This window comes from Erythrolamprus reginae, chromosome 1 (assembly GCF_031021105.1).
Source record: "Erythrolamprus reginae isolate rEryReg1 chromosome 1, rEryReg1.hap1, whole genome shotgun sequence".
In the NCBI taxonomy this organism is placed as follows: Eukaryota; Metazoa; Chordata; class Lepidosauria; order Squamata; family Dipsadidae; genus Erythrolamprus; species Erythrolamprus reginae.
In genome coordinates, this window is record NC_091950.1 from 9,350,293 (window position 1) to 9,368,946 (window position 18,654).

Consider the following 18,654-nt stretch of genomic DNA (forward strand, 5'->3'; position numbering starts at 1 on the left):
ATACTTGGAGAAATGGAAAAAACATAGAAACATAGAAGACTGACGGCAGAAGAAGACCTCATGGTCCATCTAGTCTGCCCTTATAATATTTTCTGTATTTTATCTTAGGATGGATATATGCTTATCCCAGGCATGTTTAAATTCAGTTACTGTGGATTTATCTACCATGTCTGCTGGAAGTTTGTTCCAAGGATCTACTACTCTTTCAGTAAAATAGTATTTTCTCACGTTGCTTTTGATCTTTCCCCCAACTAACCTCAGATTGTGTCCCCTTGTTCTTGTGTTCACTTTCCTATTAAAAACACTTCCCTCCTGGACCTTATTTAACCCTTTAACATATTTAAATGTTTCGATCATGTCCCCCCTTTTCCTTCTGTCCTCCAGACTATACAGATGGAGTTCATTCAGTCTTTCCTGATACGTTTTATGCTTAAGACCTTCCACCATTCTTGTAGCCCGTCTTTGGACCCGTTCAATTTTGTCAATATCTTTTTGTAGGTGAGGTCTCCAGAACTGAACACAGTATTCCAAATGTGGTCTCACCAGCGCTCTATATAGCGGGATCATAATCTCCCTCTTTCTGCTTTATACCTCTAGCTATGCAGTCAAGCATCCTACTTGCTTTCCCTACCCCCTGACTGCACTGTTCACCCATTTTGAGACTGTCAGAAATCACTACCCCTAAATCCTTCTCTTCTGAAGTTTTTGCTAACACATTGTTGAGGTCTCCCTATGATGTCAATTACAGGCCTCTCTCATCTTTTTAAGCGGGACAACTTGCCCCATTGGCGTCTGACTAAATACTTTCCCCCCCCATTGTATTTTTTGTTCCAATACAGAAGAAACGTTACACGCTGAATTCTCTGCACCCCAACTTTCATTTTATTCACTGGTGAGCACACACCCAGGCACGCACATAATTCCTATGACTGGGAAAAATTGCACTGGAAATGAGGAGGAGGAGGAAGAGAAAAATCCTATGCATGACTTCATCGAAAAGCAGCCGTGGCGTCTGAGGGGGTGAGGGTTTCCAGGTATCACCCAAAACCCTGGAATGCTCGGGACACTTCCCCTCCATTTATATTCCTGGGATGGGCCGACCTGAGAAGTGAGGAAGTGGGGGGGGGACATGGGCTGGGAAGGAAGGAAGGGCCCCAGCCTCCATTTAGGGAGACGAAGAGCGACAACACATATGCAAATTAAGGGACGTTCTTTCCTACTTCTAAACGATTCGACAAAGTTAGTTCTCTTTAAAATGTGGGTTTTCTCCTTCTCGCGCCCCCTCTGTGGCAGGTTGATCAAGCAATGGAGGAGAGCTCGTTGAGAAGGGTTGGAGGGGTGGTAGCAGCAAAACCAGTGGACCCGTAAGTGAGAATCCCGGGGTCAACGGGGTTGGGGAAGGGAAGGACTGAGGAGTGGAGGAAGGAAGCCAAAGAGAGGAGGGAAGGATGAAAAGGGGGATGGGGGAATTCAATGGATGAAAGAAGGGAAAGAGGAGAGAGGGAGAAGGAGAAAGGTGGAGAGAGAGGAGGGGAAGAGGGAGAGAGAAATGGGAAGGGAAAAGGGGAGAAGGGAAAAGAAAGAGGGAGAGGAGAGGGAGAGAGAGGAGAGGGAAAAGGAAAAGGGGAGAAGGGAAAAGAAAGAAGAAGAGAGGGAGAGAGAGGAGAGGGAAAAGGAGAAAGGGGAAAGGAAAAGGGGAGAAGGGAAAAGAAAGAAGGAGAAGAGAGGGAGAGAGAGGAGAGGGAAAAGGAGAAAGGAAAGGGGGAGAAGGGAAAAGAAAGAGGGAGAAGAGAGGGAGAGAGAGGAGAGGGAAAAGGAGAAAGGAAAAGGGGAGAAGGGAAAAGAAAGAGGGAGAGGAGAGGGAGAGAGAGGAGAGGGAAAAGGAAAAGGGGAGAAGGGAAAAGAAAGAAGAAGAGAGGGAGAGAGAGGAGAGGGAAAAGGAGAAAGGGGAAAGGAAAAGGGGAGAAGGGAAAGAAAGAGGGAGAGGAGAGGGAGAGAGAGGAGAGGGAAAAGGAGAAAGGAAAAGGGGAGAAGGGAAGAGGAGGAGAGGAGGGAAAGAGGGGAGAGGAGGAAGAGTGAGACCCCGTCCCTCAACAGCACCCAAGAGGCATATAAAAAGAGGGCACAAGCCTTGTTTCCTGGCTTGCCCCACAGGAAGGAGGATAATTGACTAGCCGTCACCTTCTTTCAGGAACGGAAAAACCTGGGCTCGTCCGGAAAAATCTTCAAAATTTCAGGGGGGGGGGGAAATCACGTACAGAACCCGGAGGAAGACGATTCTTTAAAAAAAAAAAGTCCAGTAGGAACGCAAAGGCCAAGCTGGTTTTCTGAGAGATGACCAGGCCACACCCATGCCTCCATCAAGTCGGCAAGGGCTCCAACTTCGGCCGCTTAGCTGGGACCGAGCCGCCCTCCAGCAGGCGGGGTTCCTGTTTCAGGACCGCTGTGTGTGCCAGACCCTCCCGCGCGCCGTTCACGTGGGGAGACGCCTCTTCCTTGCTCAGGAACGGCAAGTCCGTGCCAGTCTTGGCGAGCGGTTTGGCCTCTTGCTGCTCCGGGCTCTCCACCACCAGCGGGCCGGTCCACTCTGGGATCTCCAGCCCGAGAAGTTTCATCAGCTTCATGATGACCTCGTCCACGTAGCCGTGAATGCGCAGGTCTGCCTGCCTGTCCTGAGGGCCAGGAATAGAATAATAGTAATAGTAATAATAGTAATAATAGTAATAATAGTAATAATAATAATAATAATAATACAGTGTTCCCTCAATTTTTGCGGGTTCGAACTTCGCGAATAGCATATACCATGGTTTAAAAAAAAAATTTAATTAAAAAATACTTCGGTTTTTTCCCCCCATACCACGGTTTTTTCCCACCCGATGGCATCATATGTCATCGCCAAAGTAATAATTTTTGCAAATAAATAACAACAAAAAAATTATTGTTAATAAATAATTATGTTTATAAATATCAGGATCACTAAGTGTCTTATTCAATGGTGAGTACCAGTAATAATGGTGAGTAAATGGGTGTTAAGGGAATGGGAAATGGTAATTTAGGGGTTTAAAGGGTTAAGGGAAGGTTTGGGATACTGTCCATAGCCAAAAATGGTGTATTTACTTCCGCATCTCTACTTTGCGGAAATTTGACTTTCGCGAGCGGTCTCGGAACGCATCCCCCGCGGAAATCAAGGGAACACAATAATAATAATAATAATAATAATAATAATAATAATAATAATAATAGTAATAGTAATAATAATATAGTAGATTTGTATGCCGCTCCTCTCCGAAGACTTGGGGTGGCTCACAACAATAATAAACAGTCTACAAATCCAATATTTAAAAAACAATTTAAAAACCCTTATAGTAAAATAATCACACAATCTATTCAAATAATACACAAACCAAGATTATTATTACTATTATTATTGATTAGATTTGTATGCCGCCCTTCTCTGGAGATTTGGAGCAGCTAGATAGTTGGGGGATATGTCAGTTTCTCCATGCCTGGCTACAGAGATGAGTTTTCAATAACTTACGAAAGGCGAGGAGGGTGGAGGCAGTTCTAATCTCCGGGGGAAGTTGATTCCAGAGGGCCGGGGCTGCCACACAGAAGGCTCTTCCCCTGGGTCGCGCCAGACGACATTGTTTAGTCGCCGGACCCGGAGAAGTCCAACTCTGTAGGACCTAATCGGTTGCTGGGATTCGGGGGCAAAGAAGGGGGTAAAGATGTGACGAGGAAGACAGAACGAAGACTGGGTCTTGGGAGTGGCCACTGGCTTGCTTCTGGGTTCAACTCGAGGCGTTGGGGAGGGGAGAAGAGACAGGGGAGAGGACATGGGAGTAGAGAGGAGAGGGGAGAAAGGAGGAAAGAGCGGAAGGAGGGGCGAGAGTAGTGGAGAGGGTAGAGGACAGGAGGGGAGGGGAGAGATGGGAGTGGAGAGGACAAGGGAGGGAGGAATGGAGGGGAGAGGGGAGAAGATGGGAGTGGAGAGGAGATTTTTATTTATTTATTCGTTAGTTTGGATTTCTATGCCGCCTTTCTCCGTAGACTCAGGGCAGCTTACAATGCAAAATATAACATGTGTTGAAGCCAAAACCTAAAATTTTATTCTAAAATTATTAAAAAGAGGCACCCACATTCACCCTATCACAATCATCGTCGGCCAGCACTCAGCGGCCCCAGGCCTGACGGCAAAGGTGAGTTTTAAAAACCTTACGAAAGGCCAGGAGGGTGGGGGCGATGTGACTCTCTGGAGGGAGTTGATTCCAAAGGGCCGGAGCTGCCACAGAGAAGACTCTTCCCCTAGGTCCCGCCAGCTGGCATTGCTTAACTGGTGGGACCTGGAGATGGGAGTGGAGGGAAGATGGGTGGGAAGAAGAGTGGTGGGGAGAGGAGAGAGGGATGGAGGGTGGAGAGGAGAGTGGAGATGGGGCTGGAGCGGAGTGGGGAGAGGAGAGGGGAGTGGAGACGGACGGGATGAAGAGTGGAGGAGAGGGGAGAATAGAGGGGAGTGGCGAGGAGAGAGGAATGGAGAGCAAAGTTTTGCTCGAGCGTGTGCTCACACATCAGTAGTAGGAACCCACTACTGGTGCTGTGTTACCTTCTTGGAAGGGACAGAGCACCCAAGAGAAGAGGATCCTGGCTTGTCGGAATATCCACTGTTCTTTGTTCCCAACCACAACGACTGCCCTAGAGGGGCTGAAACAAAGCACTGAGGGTCAACTGTCCAGCGGAGGGAAGAGGGGCTCCTGGAGAGAGACTCACGTGCTTGGTGGGCTGCAGGTTGACGATCACCAGCTTCCCGCCATTCTTCTTAGTCAGCAGAGGAAGGTCCCCACTGGGCTTGATCTGCAGCGAGGTACCCAGGGTGATGGATAAAGACGCCTTCCTGCAGGCAGAGGAGAAGTCAGCCCTCGAGACCCTTTTCAAAGGGGCACTTGGAGCTGGGGGGTGGAGGGTGGGGAGAAATGGGAGTCTAGAATTTAGTCAGCTTAAGGATTTTGACCACCCCTACCTTGATTACAGTTCAGTGAGGCAGCAGATGTGATGTGCCGGTGCCTGGAGGCCGTGAGGATCTGGATGGGAGTGAACAGGCTCAAAGCTAACCCTGCCAAGACCGAGTAGCTGTGGGTATTACCTCCGAAAGATTATATCGACTCTCCATCCTTCGTTCTGGGAGGGGAAAAATTACCCCCCTCAGAACGGGTTCGTAATTGGGGTGTCCTCCTAGACCAGGGATGGCGAACCTATGGCACGGGTGCCACAGGTGACACACGGAGCCATATCTGCTGGCACATGAACTGTTGCCCTAGCTCAGCTCCAACCTGCATGTGTGTGCCAGCCAGCTGATTTTTGGCTTCCACAGAGCCTCTGGGGGGATGGGGAGGGGGTTTGTACTCTCCCCCAGCTCCAGGGAAGCCTTTGGAACCTGGCAAGGGCGAAATACGAGCCTACTGGGCTCACCAGATGTTGGGAAACATGTCGTTTCTGGCCTCCAGAGGGTGTGGGAAGCTGTTTTTGCCCTTCCTCCCACATCTGACAGCTGTGGCTAAGGGGACTTTTGTATAGGTTCGCCTAGTGCACCAATTGCGGTCCTATTTAGATAAGGAGGCTCTTCTCACAGTCACTCATGCCCTTATCACCTCACGGTTGGATTATTGCAACGCGCTCTACATGGACCTAACCCTGAAGAACGTTCGGGGACTACAGCTGGTCCAGAATGCAGCCAGGCAAACGGTTGTAGGTGCACCTAGGTATACCTACATTACACCAACTCTCTGTGAGCTACGATTGGTCTCCGGGCACAATTCAAGGTGTTGGTCATTACCTTTAAAGCCCTACATGGCTTAGGGCCAGACTATATCTGAAACCACCTTCTACTTCTAAGCAGTGTCAGCTGGCGGGGCCACAGGGGAGGGCCTTCTCTGTGGTGGCTCTGACTCTCTGGAACCAGCTACCCCCCAAGATTCGGACTGCCCCCACCCTAGTCCCCGAGTCTGCAGAGAGGGGCGGCATACAAATCCAATAAATAATAATAAATAATAATAATACTACTGGCCTTCTGGAAAGCTGTACTTTTCCAGCAGGCCTGGGGCCGTTGATTGGATGGTGTACCATCAAGATCCAACCATAAATGACACGTATGGGGTTTTTACATTGTTTTACATTGTTTTAATTGCCTTTTAAAAAATGTCCTAATATTATATTGTATCTTTTATTTTTTTGGTTGTGAGCCATTCAGAGTCCCTAGGGAGTTGGGCAGCATACAAACTGAATTAAATGAATGAATATTTCTGTCCATAAAAATAATTAAAGCAGGATACACATTATGTATAAATGAATAAATAAAGGCCGGGTTGTTATCACTAGAGCTGTGTCTTCTGGTTACTTTTTTAAGGCAATTTGTGAGGACACCAGCATGGGCCCTATGGGGCTCAGGGTCGCCAGTTGGCTCTGTTCTCCCTAGTTTGGGTGGGGAAGGCAGCGATGTTTTATGGTAGAGGCGGAGGAAGGTGGCTATGGGGTCCTCGGGGGTCTCTGAGCTTGGTGGTTTTCTCGCAGACGTTTCATGACCCAGCTAGCTAATATCATCAGTGCTAAAGGTACATGAGGTTTGTGATGAGGAAGAGGAAGAGGGGGGGCAGCTATACAGAGACCTTGGTATTCTTTGAATTTGGTGGTTTTCTCATAGACATTTTGTGTCCCAGCCAGGTAACATCATCAGTGCTGGAGGTGGGTGATGTTTGTGTAGAGGAGGAAGAGGGGGAAGACAACTGTAGGGTCCTTGGTGCTCTCCGAGCTCTTGATGCCTGCTTGGTTAGCCCAGTGTTTCCCAACCTTGGCCACTTGAAGATATCTGGACTTCAACTCCCAGAATTCCCCAGCCAGCATTCGCTGGCTGGGGAATTCTGGGAGTTGAAGTCCAGATATCTTCAAGTGGCCAAGGTTGGGAAACACTGGCTTAACCTATTGTTTTTCGTTTGCTTGTTTGTCTGAGTTGGTAGTCCCTATTGTTTTAATACTTGACAATAAACTGAGAGCCACCCCACTCCCTTCTAGCACTGATGATGTTACCTAGCTGGGTTTGCGAAACGTCTGCAAGGCAACCACCCAGCTCAAAAAACACTGGGGACCCCACAGTTCAAACCTGAACCACAAAATATACTGTTTGTATTAGGGACATTTTGACTGGTTTGTGAACATCTGGGTTCCCTTTGGCAGCTTCCACCAACCGCTGTGTTAGATTCAGAAAGACCCAAACCAACAAAATTTGGAAATTCAGAAATTTGGCAGGCAGCTTTCTTTCTTTCTTTCCCTCCCTCCTTTCCTTCTTTCTTTCCCTCCCTCTTTCTTTCCCTCCCTCCTTCCCTCTCTTTCTTTCCCTCCCTCTTTCTTTCCCTCCCTCCTTCCTTCCCTCTTTCTTTCTTTCTTTCTTTCTTAGATTTGTATGCCGCCCCTCTCCTAATTTGGAACCGCGCAGAGGAAAAACACACCTGCTGGCTTCGGAGGCCAAATTGAGGTCCCGGTCTGGCAGGGGATCTTCCCAGTCTAAGATGGTGTCCACTAACTTGCCTCTTTAAGAAAAAAAAGACACAAAAGGCAGACCGATCAAACCCACGGTGAATGGGAAATAAAAGCATTTTTTTAAAAATATATTCCCTCCCTCCCAGAGTGTTAGGGTATATTTCTATGATCAGGGGTCTCAACACCCCCTTCCTGTCCCTCCAGAGAGTTGGAGGAAGGGAATGAAGACCCCCAACCCACCCTTCATAGTCCCATCTTCCAAATTCCGGGAGCCAAGAATTGGGAGCTGAGGGGGGTTATTTATTAAGTGCCTTGTTTAAAACAAGCAGCTCACGAAATAAGAGAAACGGAGGATCTGACCTTGCGAGGGAGGAATAGAAATGGATCCCTTGGGAAGTGTGACAGACAGCTTGGACTTTTCCGGTTTGGCCAATTGGGATGAGTTTGCATCCAATGGAAGCGCAGCCATGTCGTGTGAACACATGCTTGCTCGCTCTTGATGGGACTTGACGGAGTGGCATGTGGAAGGGGTCGTCCATCTTTAGCAGCCCCTTTCCGGGGGGCTCATGGGGAGGAGGGGTCGGGACACACGCACCTGCATGATCGGAGCCCTCGGCGTTTGGAGACGTCGCAGAGCCGGCCGGTGGGTTTGAGCCCCATGGTACCTACAACGGTGTCCCTGACGTATTGCCTTGAAAAAAAAAAATGAAAAGAAAAATTGGAAACAAGAAAAGACACCAAATGAAGAGATGGTGATCAAGAAAATGTTGGACTGCGCTAAACTAAGTAAATTAACATATTAATTACAGGATAAACAAAATAAGAACTACTACAGAGTGTGGGAGAAACTGTATAACTAGACAGAAAAAAAAACCCAAGAAAAGGAATTAGTATTAAGGAAATATAATGTAAAAAAAACAGAATTGTAAATATTAATTATAAATGTTTAATGTTGTTTGTATGTTTGTAGGATATAAAAAAAAATAATAACAAAAAAAATGAAAAGAAAGACACGGCTGTTGCGGCAATGATAACCAGATCTTTATTTACTCAGTTGTATTTTATTAGTATCCTGTCTTTATAATTTTGATGAAGAATTTGGGGCTGCGAACATATCCAACACGCCTTCCTCCTTCCTCCTTCCTTAACCACAATAGCAACCCTGTGAGGTGAGATGGGCTGAGAGAGAGACAGTGACTGGCCCGAAGTCTCCCAACTGTCTTTCACGGCTAAAGCGGGGCTAGAACTCAGTGTCTCCTGGTGATTGGCTCATCCAGCTGGCTTTCATGGCTAAAGCGGGACTAGAACTCAGAGTCTCCTGGTGATTGGCTCATCCAGTTGGCTTTCATGGCTAAAGCGGGACTAGAACTCACAGTCTCCTGGTGATTGGCTCATCCAGCTGGCTTTCATGGCTAAAGCGGGACTAGAACTCACAGTCTCCTGGTGATTGGCTCATCCAGCTGGCTTTCATGGCTAAAGCGGGAATAGAACTCACAGTCTCCTGGTGATTGGCTCATCCAGCTGGCTTTCATGGCTAAAGCAGGACTAGAACTCACAGTCTCCTGGTGATTGGCTCATCCAGCTGGCTTTCATGGCTAAAGCGGGACTAGAACTCACAGTCTCCTGGTGATTGGCTCATCCAGCTGGCTTTCATGGCTAAAGCGGGACTAGAACTCAGTGTCTCCCGGTGATTGGCCCAAAGTCGCCCATGAAAGTGGCTCTTATTTATTTATTTATTTATTTATTAGATTTGTATGCCGCCCCTCTCCGAAGACTCGGGGCGGCTCACAACAATAAAAACAGTACAAATCCAATAGTTAGAAGAATTTAAAACCCTTAATATAAAAGCAATCATACATCTCATACAAACCATGCATAAAACAGAACGGCGCAGAGGAATCAATTCCCCCATGCCTGTCGACAGAGGTGGGTTTTAAGGAGTTTGAGAAAAGCAAGGAGGGTGGGGGCACTCCTAATCTCCGGGGGGAGTTGATGCCTAAGGTGGGAGTAGAACTCCCAGTCTCCAGCCTTGATGCCTTATCCAGTGGACCAAAGGGGAAGCACTGCTGCCATCTAATTCTTGGACTGAGAGATGGCTGCGGATTAACAGCTCCCCCTCTCTATGAGCATTTTCTACTCCCACCAAGTGGGGGAACAACTGCCTCTTGGCTGAGTCCCTGGACTTGTGGGGGCATACAAATCCAATCAATCAATCAATCAATCAATCAATCAATCAATCAATCTGCATCCTGATAGGCTGCTGAGATACTTTCACTGGGGGGGGGGGCAGAGATCTGGACTCTGCTCTTGATTAAAATCAGCCAGGGTGGCGCAGTGGTTAGAGTGCAGCGCTGCAGGCTATTTCAGCTAACTACTAGCTGTAGTTCAGCAGTTCAAACCTCACCACCGGCTCAAGGTTGACTCAGCCTTTCATCCTTCCCAGGTGGGTCAAATGAGGGCCCAGATTGTTGGGGGCCAGAGGCTGATTCTATAAACCGCTTAGAGAGGGCTGTAAAAGCCCCGTGAAGTGGTTTATGAATCTAAATGCAAAATTAGGGGAGGATGCCCCCCGGAGAGAGAGACCCAGCCCAGGCTGACAACCAATGCTGCAGAAATTCTGCAGGGCAGGGTCCCACTCGAAGAAGGTGCTGAGCGTCTCTGGTTAAACAAACCGCCGTCATTCAAAGCCACAATTACTTTTAGGCACGTAAAAGCAGCCGTGGGGGTAAACATACTTGCCACATTTTGCGCACTCCTCTACGAACATGTTCCCATGCAGTTCGGCCAGCTTGTCCCTAGAGCGAAGACACAAAGAGAAGTTGCTAGACGGGGGGATAATGATGCACTAGAACAGGCGTCTCCGAAAATGGAGACTTGTGAAATGTGCTCTCTGTTTATTATACTAAGAACACACCCACCAACAAGCCAGCAAGCCACTAATATATAAACAAAGAACAAACCCCACTCCCTTCTAGCACTGATGATGTTACCTAGTTGGATCATGAAACCTCTGCAAGGAAACCACCAAGCTCAGAAAGCACCAAGGAGCCCACAGCTATCACCCTCCTCCTTCCCCTTCCCCAATTAATCTATCTGTCTGTCTGTCTGTCTGTCTATCTTATCTATCTGTCTGTGTGTCTGTCTTATCTATCTATCTATCTATCTATCTATCTATCTATCTATCTATCTATCTATCCATCTCTCTATCTATCTATCATCTATCTGTCTGTCTATCTTATCTGTCTGTCTATCTTATCTGTCTGTCTGTCTGTCTATCTATCTTATCTATCTGTCTTATCTATCTATCTATCTATCTATCTATCTACCTACCTACCTACCTACCTACCTAATCTATCTTGTCTGTCTGTCTGTCTAATCTATCTGTCTGTCTGTCTGTCTGTCTATCTTATCTATCTGTCTGTCTGTCTGTCTTATCTATCTATCTATCTATCTATCTATCTATCTATCCATCTCTCTATCTATCTATCATCTATCTGTCTGTCTATCTTATCTGTCTGTCTATCTTATCTGTCTGTCTATCTATCTTATCTGTCTATCTATCTATCTTATCTATCTATCTATCTATCTATCTATCTATCTATCTATCTATCTATCTATCTATCTATCTACCTACCTACCTACCTACCTACCTACCTACCTAATCTATCTTGTCTGTCTGTCTGTCTAATCTGTCTGTCTAATCTGTCTGTCTGTCTGTCTGTCTGTCTGTCTGTCTGTCTGTCTGTCTGTCTGTCTATCTATCTATCTATCTATCTATCTATCTATCTATCTATCTGATTTTTATGCCGCCCTTCTCCTTAGACTCAGGGTGGCTTACAACATGTTAGCAACAGCACTTTGTTAACAGAGCCAGCCTATTGCCCCCACAATCCGGGTCCTCATTTGACCACCTTGGAAGGACGGAAGGCTGAGTCAACCTTGAGCCAGTGATGAGATTTGAACCGCTGACCTACAGATCTAGTCAGCTTCAGTGGCCTACAGTACAGTGCTCTAACTGCTGCGCCACCCCGGCTCGAAAACTTTCTCATCTACCAGTCTTTCTCCTTCTCCTCCTCTCCACGAGCCACATTACCTATAAAGCTCTACATGGCTTAAGACCAGATTATTTACGTCTTCTGCATCGCATTTCACAGCGACTGATTAGATTGCACAGAGTTGGCCTCCTCTGGGTCCCGTCGGCTAAACAATGCTGGCTGGCTGGACCATTGGGGAAAGCCTTCTCTGTTGTGGCCCCGGTCCTCTGCAACCAACTCCCCCCGAGGTTCGTACCGCCTGTTTATCCCAGGCATGTTTAAATTCAATTACTGTGGATTTACCAACCACGTCTGCTGGAAGTTTGTTCCAAGCATTTACTACTCTTTCAGTAAAATAATATTTTCTCATGTTGCTTTTGATCTTTCCCCCCAACTAACCTCAGATTGTGCCCCCTTGTTCTTGTGCTCACTTTCCTATTAAAAACACCTCTCCAACTGGCTCAGAAATTCTGGGAGTTGAAGTCCACTCGTCATAAATGGGCCATCGTTCCCCACCCTTGATCTAGGCGGGTGATATCTTGGTGACCTCATCGGCTGAAAGGTTTCAAGCAGGTAGGTGTTACCTGGGGAAGCCGGACCTCACGTGAAGCCCATCTATGTTCTGGCTGACCAGGAAGTGCAGGATGCCCACTCGGTGGAGTTCCAACAGAGCCATGTGAGTCTTCGAGGGCTTCGCGTTCTCAAAGGTGATGTCGAATTTGGGCACCAGGCCCCGCTCCTCCATGGTCCACACCCCATTCGGGCCTCTGCACAAAAGAAGAGAAGTACAGTTGGTCCTCCACTTACACCAGTTTATTTAGGGAACCACAAAGTGGCAACCACACTGGAAATAGTGAAAAAAAACCAATGCTATTTAATATTACATATTTTGACAGTGGCCTGAATTTCAATCGCACAATTCTGGAAACAGAAAGATCTACCAGATGACTCTATGTTACTAAGGAAAATTATGGACTGTACCAAAGAAGACATGATGACACTCAAAATAAATAATAAAGAAGACTCCGAATATTATAAAACTTGGAACGATTTTTACGAATGTTTAAAAATAAGAAAAAAACAAAATCGAGATATTTATATGAAATTATATATATGTATGTATGTATGTATGTATGTATGTATGTATATATATATATATACTGTATATGTATGTATGTATATGTAGATTGTTCTGAGTTCGGGTTTTACCAGACGGGCTACAAGAATGGTGGAAGGTCTTAAGCATAAAATGTATCAGGAAAGACTTCATGAACTCAATCTGTAGAGTCTGGAGGACAGAAGGAAAAGGGGGGACATGATCGAAACATTTAAATATATTAAAGGGTTAAATAAGGTCCAGGAGGGAAGTGTTTTTAATAGGAAAGTGAACACAAGAACAAGGGGACACAATCTGAAGTTAGTTGGGGGAAAGATCAAAAGCAACATGAGAAAATATTATTTTACTGAAAGAGTAGTAGATCCTTGGAACAAACTTCCACCAGACGTGGTAGATAAATCCACAGTAACTGAATTTAAACATGCCTGGGATAAACATATATCCATCCTAAGATAAAATACAGAAAATAGTATAAGGGCAGACTAGATGGACCATGAGGTCTTTTTCTGCCATCAGACTTCTATGTTTCTATGAATTTATATAAGCATTAAACTCTTTGAGATAAATTATGAAAAAAATTGATATATAAGAAATGTATTACTATACCTATGATGGATTGTAAGCGGTCAAAAGCACAACAAAATCGTAAATTAAGTGAATAACCAAAACCAATTTTCTTACATTATCGTTCGTATCAGCCGTCAAATTAATTTACTTTAAGATGTGTTTGATGGATATGTACAAAATGATTAATCAATAGATTTTGTTTTGTTTGTCTGGTTTTTTTCTACTTTTTTTCCCATCTATTATTAATGTTACATTCTATGTTTTTCAATGTATTTTTTATGTTTTGTTTTTAATGTAAATAAATCTATAAAAACTATTTTTTAAAAAAAAGGAAATAGTGATTTAAGGACCATTTTTCACACTTATCTCCATTGTGGCCTCCCCATGATCAAAATTTGGATGGCCAATTTAGAAGGCCAACTCTGTGGGACCTAAAGGGTCTCTGAGGTTCTTACGGCAGAAGGCGGTCCTGCAAGTAACCACAACTGAGCCCAAAGTTGCTAAATGAGACAGTTGTTAAATGAGTTTTGCCCCATTTTACGACCTTTCTTGACACCATTAAGCGAACCACCACAGTTGTTAAAGTTAAGTTGCGACGGTTAAGCGAATCTGGCTTCTTTGTGAACTTTGCTGGTTAGAAGATTGTGAAAGGGGATCACGTGATCCCAGGACACTTTAACCGTCATAAATATGAACCGGTTGTCAAGCATCTGAATTTTGTACATGTGACCACAGGGATATTGCAATGGTTGTAAGTGTGAAGACTGGCCATAAATCCCTTTTTTCGTTGACATTGTAACAGATTAAACAAGTTGGAAGAGACCTTGAAGGTCATCTAGTCCAAACCCCTGTCCATTTCTGACAAATGTCAGTCCAGTCTCTTCTTGAAAGCGTCCAGTGATGAAGCTCCCACAACTTCCAAAGGCAACTTCTGTTCCATTGGTGATTTCAAATTGTCACTAAATGAGGACTACCTGTATTAGATGGAATATTCAACTATTAATCTGCAGGCTTTTTCTTGTAAAACCCTCCCCTTCAAAACAAGAGGCTTCATAATTCATAATCGGTGCACTGACCATGGCTTCCAAACCAAAATCACATTCTCATTTCAACGCACAGCTCCATAAACAGCTTATTGAAGGCTGCTGTTCCCGTTCCCTGGAATTCTAAAACTTAGGTAAAATTTGGCCTCTGATTCGGACCTCAGCTGTCCATTTCCTCACCTGAAATCCGGAATCCCTGAAGCTGTGCTGATACCCGCCCCGGTGTGGAAGACCACGTTGAAAGAATTCTGGATCAAGTCAGCCAGCTGATGGATCTTCCTCTCTAATTCGTCCGGCGGATCGAAAATCTGAACAAAAGATTGAAGTCAGGGAGGTTTGACTGGATTGCAGTGAAGACGTGAGAGAAAGGGGTTCCCGAAGCCCCTACGAAGGGGGGAATCCCACACTGGGTACCGACAGCCTAGGACAGTGATGGCGAACATTTTTTGGAGGTGTCCGTGCATGGGCTAGCACGTGTGCCCATGCCCACACCCATTCCCCCTCCCCCATACATGCACACCCATGCATCACCCCCGCACACAACCCATCCAGACTATCTATGAGTCTCTGCTCACAGTCACTCAGGCCCTCATCACCTCAAGGTTCGACTACTGCAACACTCTCTACATGGGGCTACCTCTGAAGAGTGTTCGGAAACTTCAGTTTGTGCCGAACGCGGCCGCAAGAGCAATTGTGGGGCTTCCCAGATACACCCAAATTTCATCAACACTCCACAGCCTGCACTGGTTGCTGATTAGTTTCCGGACACAATTCAAAGTGTTGGTTATCACCTATAAATCCCTACATGGCATTGGACCAGAATATCTACGGGACCGCCTTCTGCCGCACGAATCCCAGCGGGACCCAGGGGAAGAGCCTTCTCTGTGGCGGCCCCAGCCCTCTGGAATCAACTTTCCCCCAGAGATTCAAATTGCCCGCACCCTCCTCACCTTCCGCAAGACTCTGAAGACCTACCTATGTCGCCAGGCATAGGGTAATTGATGTATCCCCTTTTTGGCTAGTAAGATTTATGTGTGGTTATGATTGGGTAGTATTGACTGTTTTTAAATGATAATGGGTTTTTAGCTTTAGTTTTTAATTATTGGATTTGCACTACATTGTTTATTGTTGTGAGCCGCTTCAAGTCTTCGGAGAGGGGCGGTATACAAATCTAATAAATTATTATTATTATTATTATTATTATTATTATTATTATTATTATTATTATTATTATTATTATCCCTGAGCATGCGCACAGGCCTCAGGGAAGCCTGGAACAGTGAAAAAACAGCCAAACTGGAAGTTCAGAAAAACAAACTTCAGATTTGGCCGTTGGGCTGTTTTTTGCACTCCGGGGCTTCCACAAGGCTGAAAACCAGCTAGTGTGCGCATGTGCGCTGGAGTTGACATAGGGCAATGCATCGTGTGCCCTCTGATATGGCTCCGTGTGCCACATGTGGCACGTGCAGCATAGGTTTGCCATCCTGGGCCTAGTTTACATGCCCTGCTAAGGTCAAGAGAGAACCCAGTTATAGATACCCTGCAGACAGATTCATTCATTCATTCAATTTTTATGCTGCCCAACTCCCTAGAGACTCTAGGCAGCCCACAACCAAAAATATAAAATATCCAAATAATACTAAAACCTCTATAAAGAGTTTAAAAACAATTTAAATACAGCAGTTAAATCTATGCTGATTAAGATTAAGGCTGATCTGGTTACTTTCTGCTATATTATATTTTTCCCCATTTTTTCCCCTTCATATAAGTAATTCTTGACTTTTCAAACATAACTGAGTCCAAAATTTCCATGGCTAAGCAAGGCAGTTATTAAGTGAGGGATGGTTTTGCCACATTTCACATTACAATCTGTGTGTTACAGTTAAACAAAAATCTGCAGTGGTTAGGTAAACTGCAGCACAGTTTATTTGCCATAATTGTTAAGCAAATCACTGCAGTTGTTAAGTGAGTGACACTGTCGTTAAACACATCTGGCTCCCCCCCCCCCCAATTAGCTTGGCATTATCGGGAGCTAGTGGAAAGGTCACAAATGGTGATCATGTGACCCCAGGACATGGCAACAGTCATAAGGACATGTCAGTTGTTAAGCACATGAATTTTGATCATGTGACCTTGGAGATGCGGGAACGGTCACAACTATGAAAAATGGTCATCAATCACTGTTTTTACTGCCACTGTAACTTTGAACGGCCACCAAATGAATGGTTGGTAGTGGTACAACCACAATTGTGATTGGGGTTAGATTAGATTGAGATAGAAGAAAGGGAGGGAGGAAGGAAGGTGGTAGATAGATACAGAGAGACAGACAGACATATACAGATCAAGAGAGAGAGAGAGAGAGATGATAAATAGATACAGATAGTTGGAAAAGATAAGACAGAGAAAGACAGATAAAAAGATAAAGACAGATAGATAGCGACAGATAGATAATAGATGAAGAGATAGACAGATAGATAGGAAGATAGAATAGAATAGAATTCTTTATTGGCCAAGTGTGATTGGACACACAAGGAATTTGTCATTGGTGCAGATGCTCTCAGTGTGCATGAAAGAAAAGAGGTATTTGACAAAAATTATGAAGTACAACACTTAAAGATTGCCATAGGGTACAAATAAGCAATCAGGAAATAATCAATATTAATATAAATCGTAAGGATATGAACAAGTAGTTACAGTCATACAGTCATAAGTGGGAGGAGATGGGTGATGGGATCAATGAGAAGACTAATAGTAATATTAATGCAGCCTTAGTGAATACGTTCACTGCGGTGAGGGATGGATGGATGGATAGATAGATAACAGATAGATACAGAGAGATAGACAGACATGGACAGATCGAGAGAGAGAGAGAGAGAGATGATAAATAAATACAGATAGATTGTAAAGATAAGACAGAAACAGATAGTCAAAGAGATAGAGACTGACAGAGAAAGACACATAGATTAGATAGATAGATAGATAGATAGATAGATAGATAGATAGATAGATAAATGATCGATCAATCAATGATATTCATTCATTCATTCATTCATTCATTCATTCATTCATTCATTCATTCATTCATTCGCCACCCAATTACAAATGGACTCTGGGTGGCTAACAGTCATAAGATAATATAAAATAGTTACCATCCTAGATAAGAATAAAACCATTATAAAAATACATTAATATTCCTACAAAGCATGCATACTCTCAATCATTCATGGCCCCATCAAGGTGACAAAGAAAGATAGATAGATAGATAGATAGATAGATAGATAGATAGATAGATAGATAGATAGATAGAAATAGATGATAGATAGACAGATGGATGGACGGACAGATGGACAGACGGACAGACAGAGATAATAGACAGATGGATGATAGATAGATAGATAGATAGATAGATAGATAGATAGATAGATAGATATAGATGGATGCATGGATGGATGGACAGACAGATAGACAATGATGATAGATAGATAGATAGATAGATAGATAGATAGATAGATAGATAGATAGATAGATATAGGTAACTGCCCTAAGCAGAGGATTTGCTGTATGGAGACCCCCACACCCCTCCAATGGGCCCCCCATAGCTAAAACCCCTTGCAAGGGAAGATAAAGGAATACACACACACACACACATACTCCATGCTGGCTAGGAGATTTGTAGTCCATGCTGCCAACTTTAGAGACCTCCTTGCTCTGGAGGGGCGGGCATCAGTCCCCTCAAGTCGCCCCCTCCCCCGACTCAGGATCAGCCCCTGTTCCTCAGTTTCCCTCCAGGCCCTCTTAATGGTTGGCACAGCCCACTTTCGTGCCTCAGTTTCCCTCGGGAAGCCTTCGCCCACTCCCGTGGCTGAGAGTCCCTCAGCGGGGAAAAAGCGGGGCGGGGGTAAAAATGGTCCGTTCCCATGGCAACGAGGCCTCCTCTCCCCTTCCACGCCTTCCCCTCACCTCCGGGAGGCCGCACTTCCCTTTGTCCGAGTAGGGCGACAACCCGGCCGCGTAATTCACCGACATCCCGTCGCTGTCTCAGCCGCCCCGCTACGTCTTCATCGTTTCGTGGGGAATCATTAGGGGACCCCCATCCCCACCCCTCAGCGGATAACTTCCGGTCGCATGGGGTGGGTGGGAAAGAAGGCCGGAAGACCTTTTAGTTGCGCAAGCGCATTCCGGGTGTATTAAGCTGCTGTTGTTGGGGTTCGCCATTTTTGTTTTGGGCTGACAGCGCGGCTTTCTTTGGAAGGGGTTGACGTCGCGAGCGCCATGTTTGGTGCTGGTTTAAGGATGGAGGCAGCCATGTTTGGGAATGGGAGAAAGCGAGAGGGAAAATGTGTGGTCGCGGATAGATGAAGTTGCC

The 18,654-nt window shown here is 45.3% G+C and overlaps 1 protein-coding gene across 1 annotated transcript; it reads right to left on the reverse strand.

The window, feature by feature from the left end:
* Window positions 1-859: 859 nt before the first annotated feature.
* Window positions 860-18,415, reverse strand: SIRT6 (sirtuin 6). The gene is made up of 8 exons (XM_070744010.1): window positions 18,249-18,415; window positions 14,469-14,596; window positions 12,146-12,328; window positions 10,263-10,322; window positions 8,123-8,218; window positions 7,497-7,577; window positions 4,768-4,891; window positions 860-2,672 (listed from the first exon to the last, which is right to left on the reverse strand). The coding sequence occupies exons 1-8, from the start codon at window positions 18,312-18,314 to the stop codon at window positions 2,361-2,363; spliced, it is 1,050 nt and encodes a 349-aa protein (XP_070600111.1). The 5' UTR covers window positions 18,315-18,415; the 3' UTR covers window positions 860-2,360.
* Between the last annotated feature and the right edge of the window lie 239 nt (window positions 18,416-18,654).

What these genes read in the sequence shown, in the direction of transcription:
- SIRT6 (XM_070744010.1), bottom strand. Translation starts at nt 18,314, where the DNA reads ATGTCGGTGAATTACGCGGCCGGGTTGTCGCCCTACTCGGACAAAGGG. An exon ending in TCAGGGATTCCGGATTTCAG is followed by an intron (nt 12,329 to 14,468) that starts GTGAGGAAATGG and finishes TCTTTTGTGCAG; the next exon opens with AGGCCCGAATGGGGTGTGGA. An exon ending in TTGGCCTCCGAAGCCAGCAG is followed by an intron (nt 4,892 to 7,496) that starts GTGTGTTTTTCC and finishes CTCTGCCTGCAG; the next exon opens with GAAGGCGTCTTTATCCATCA.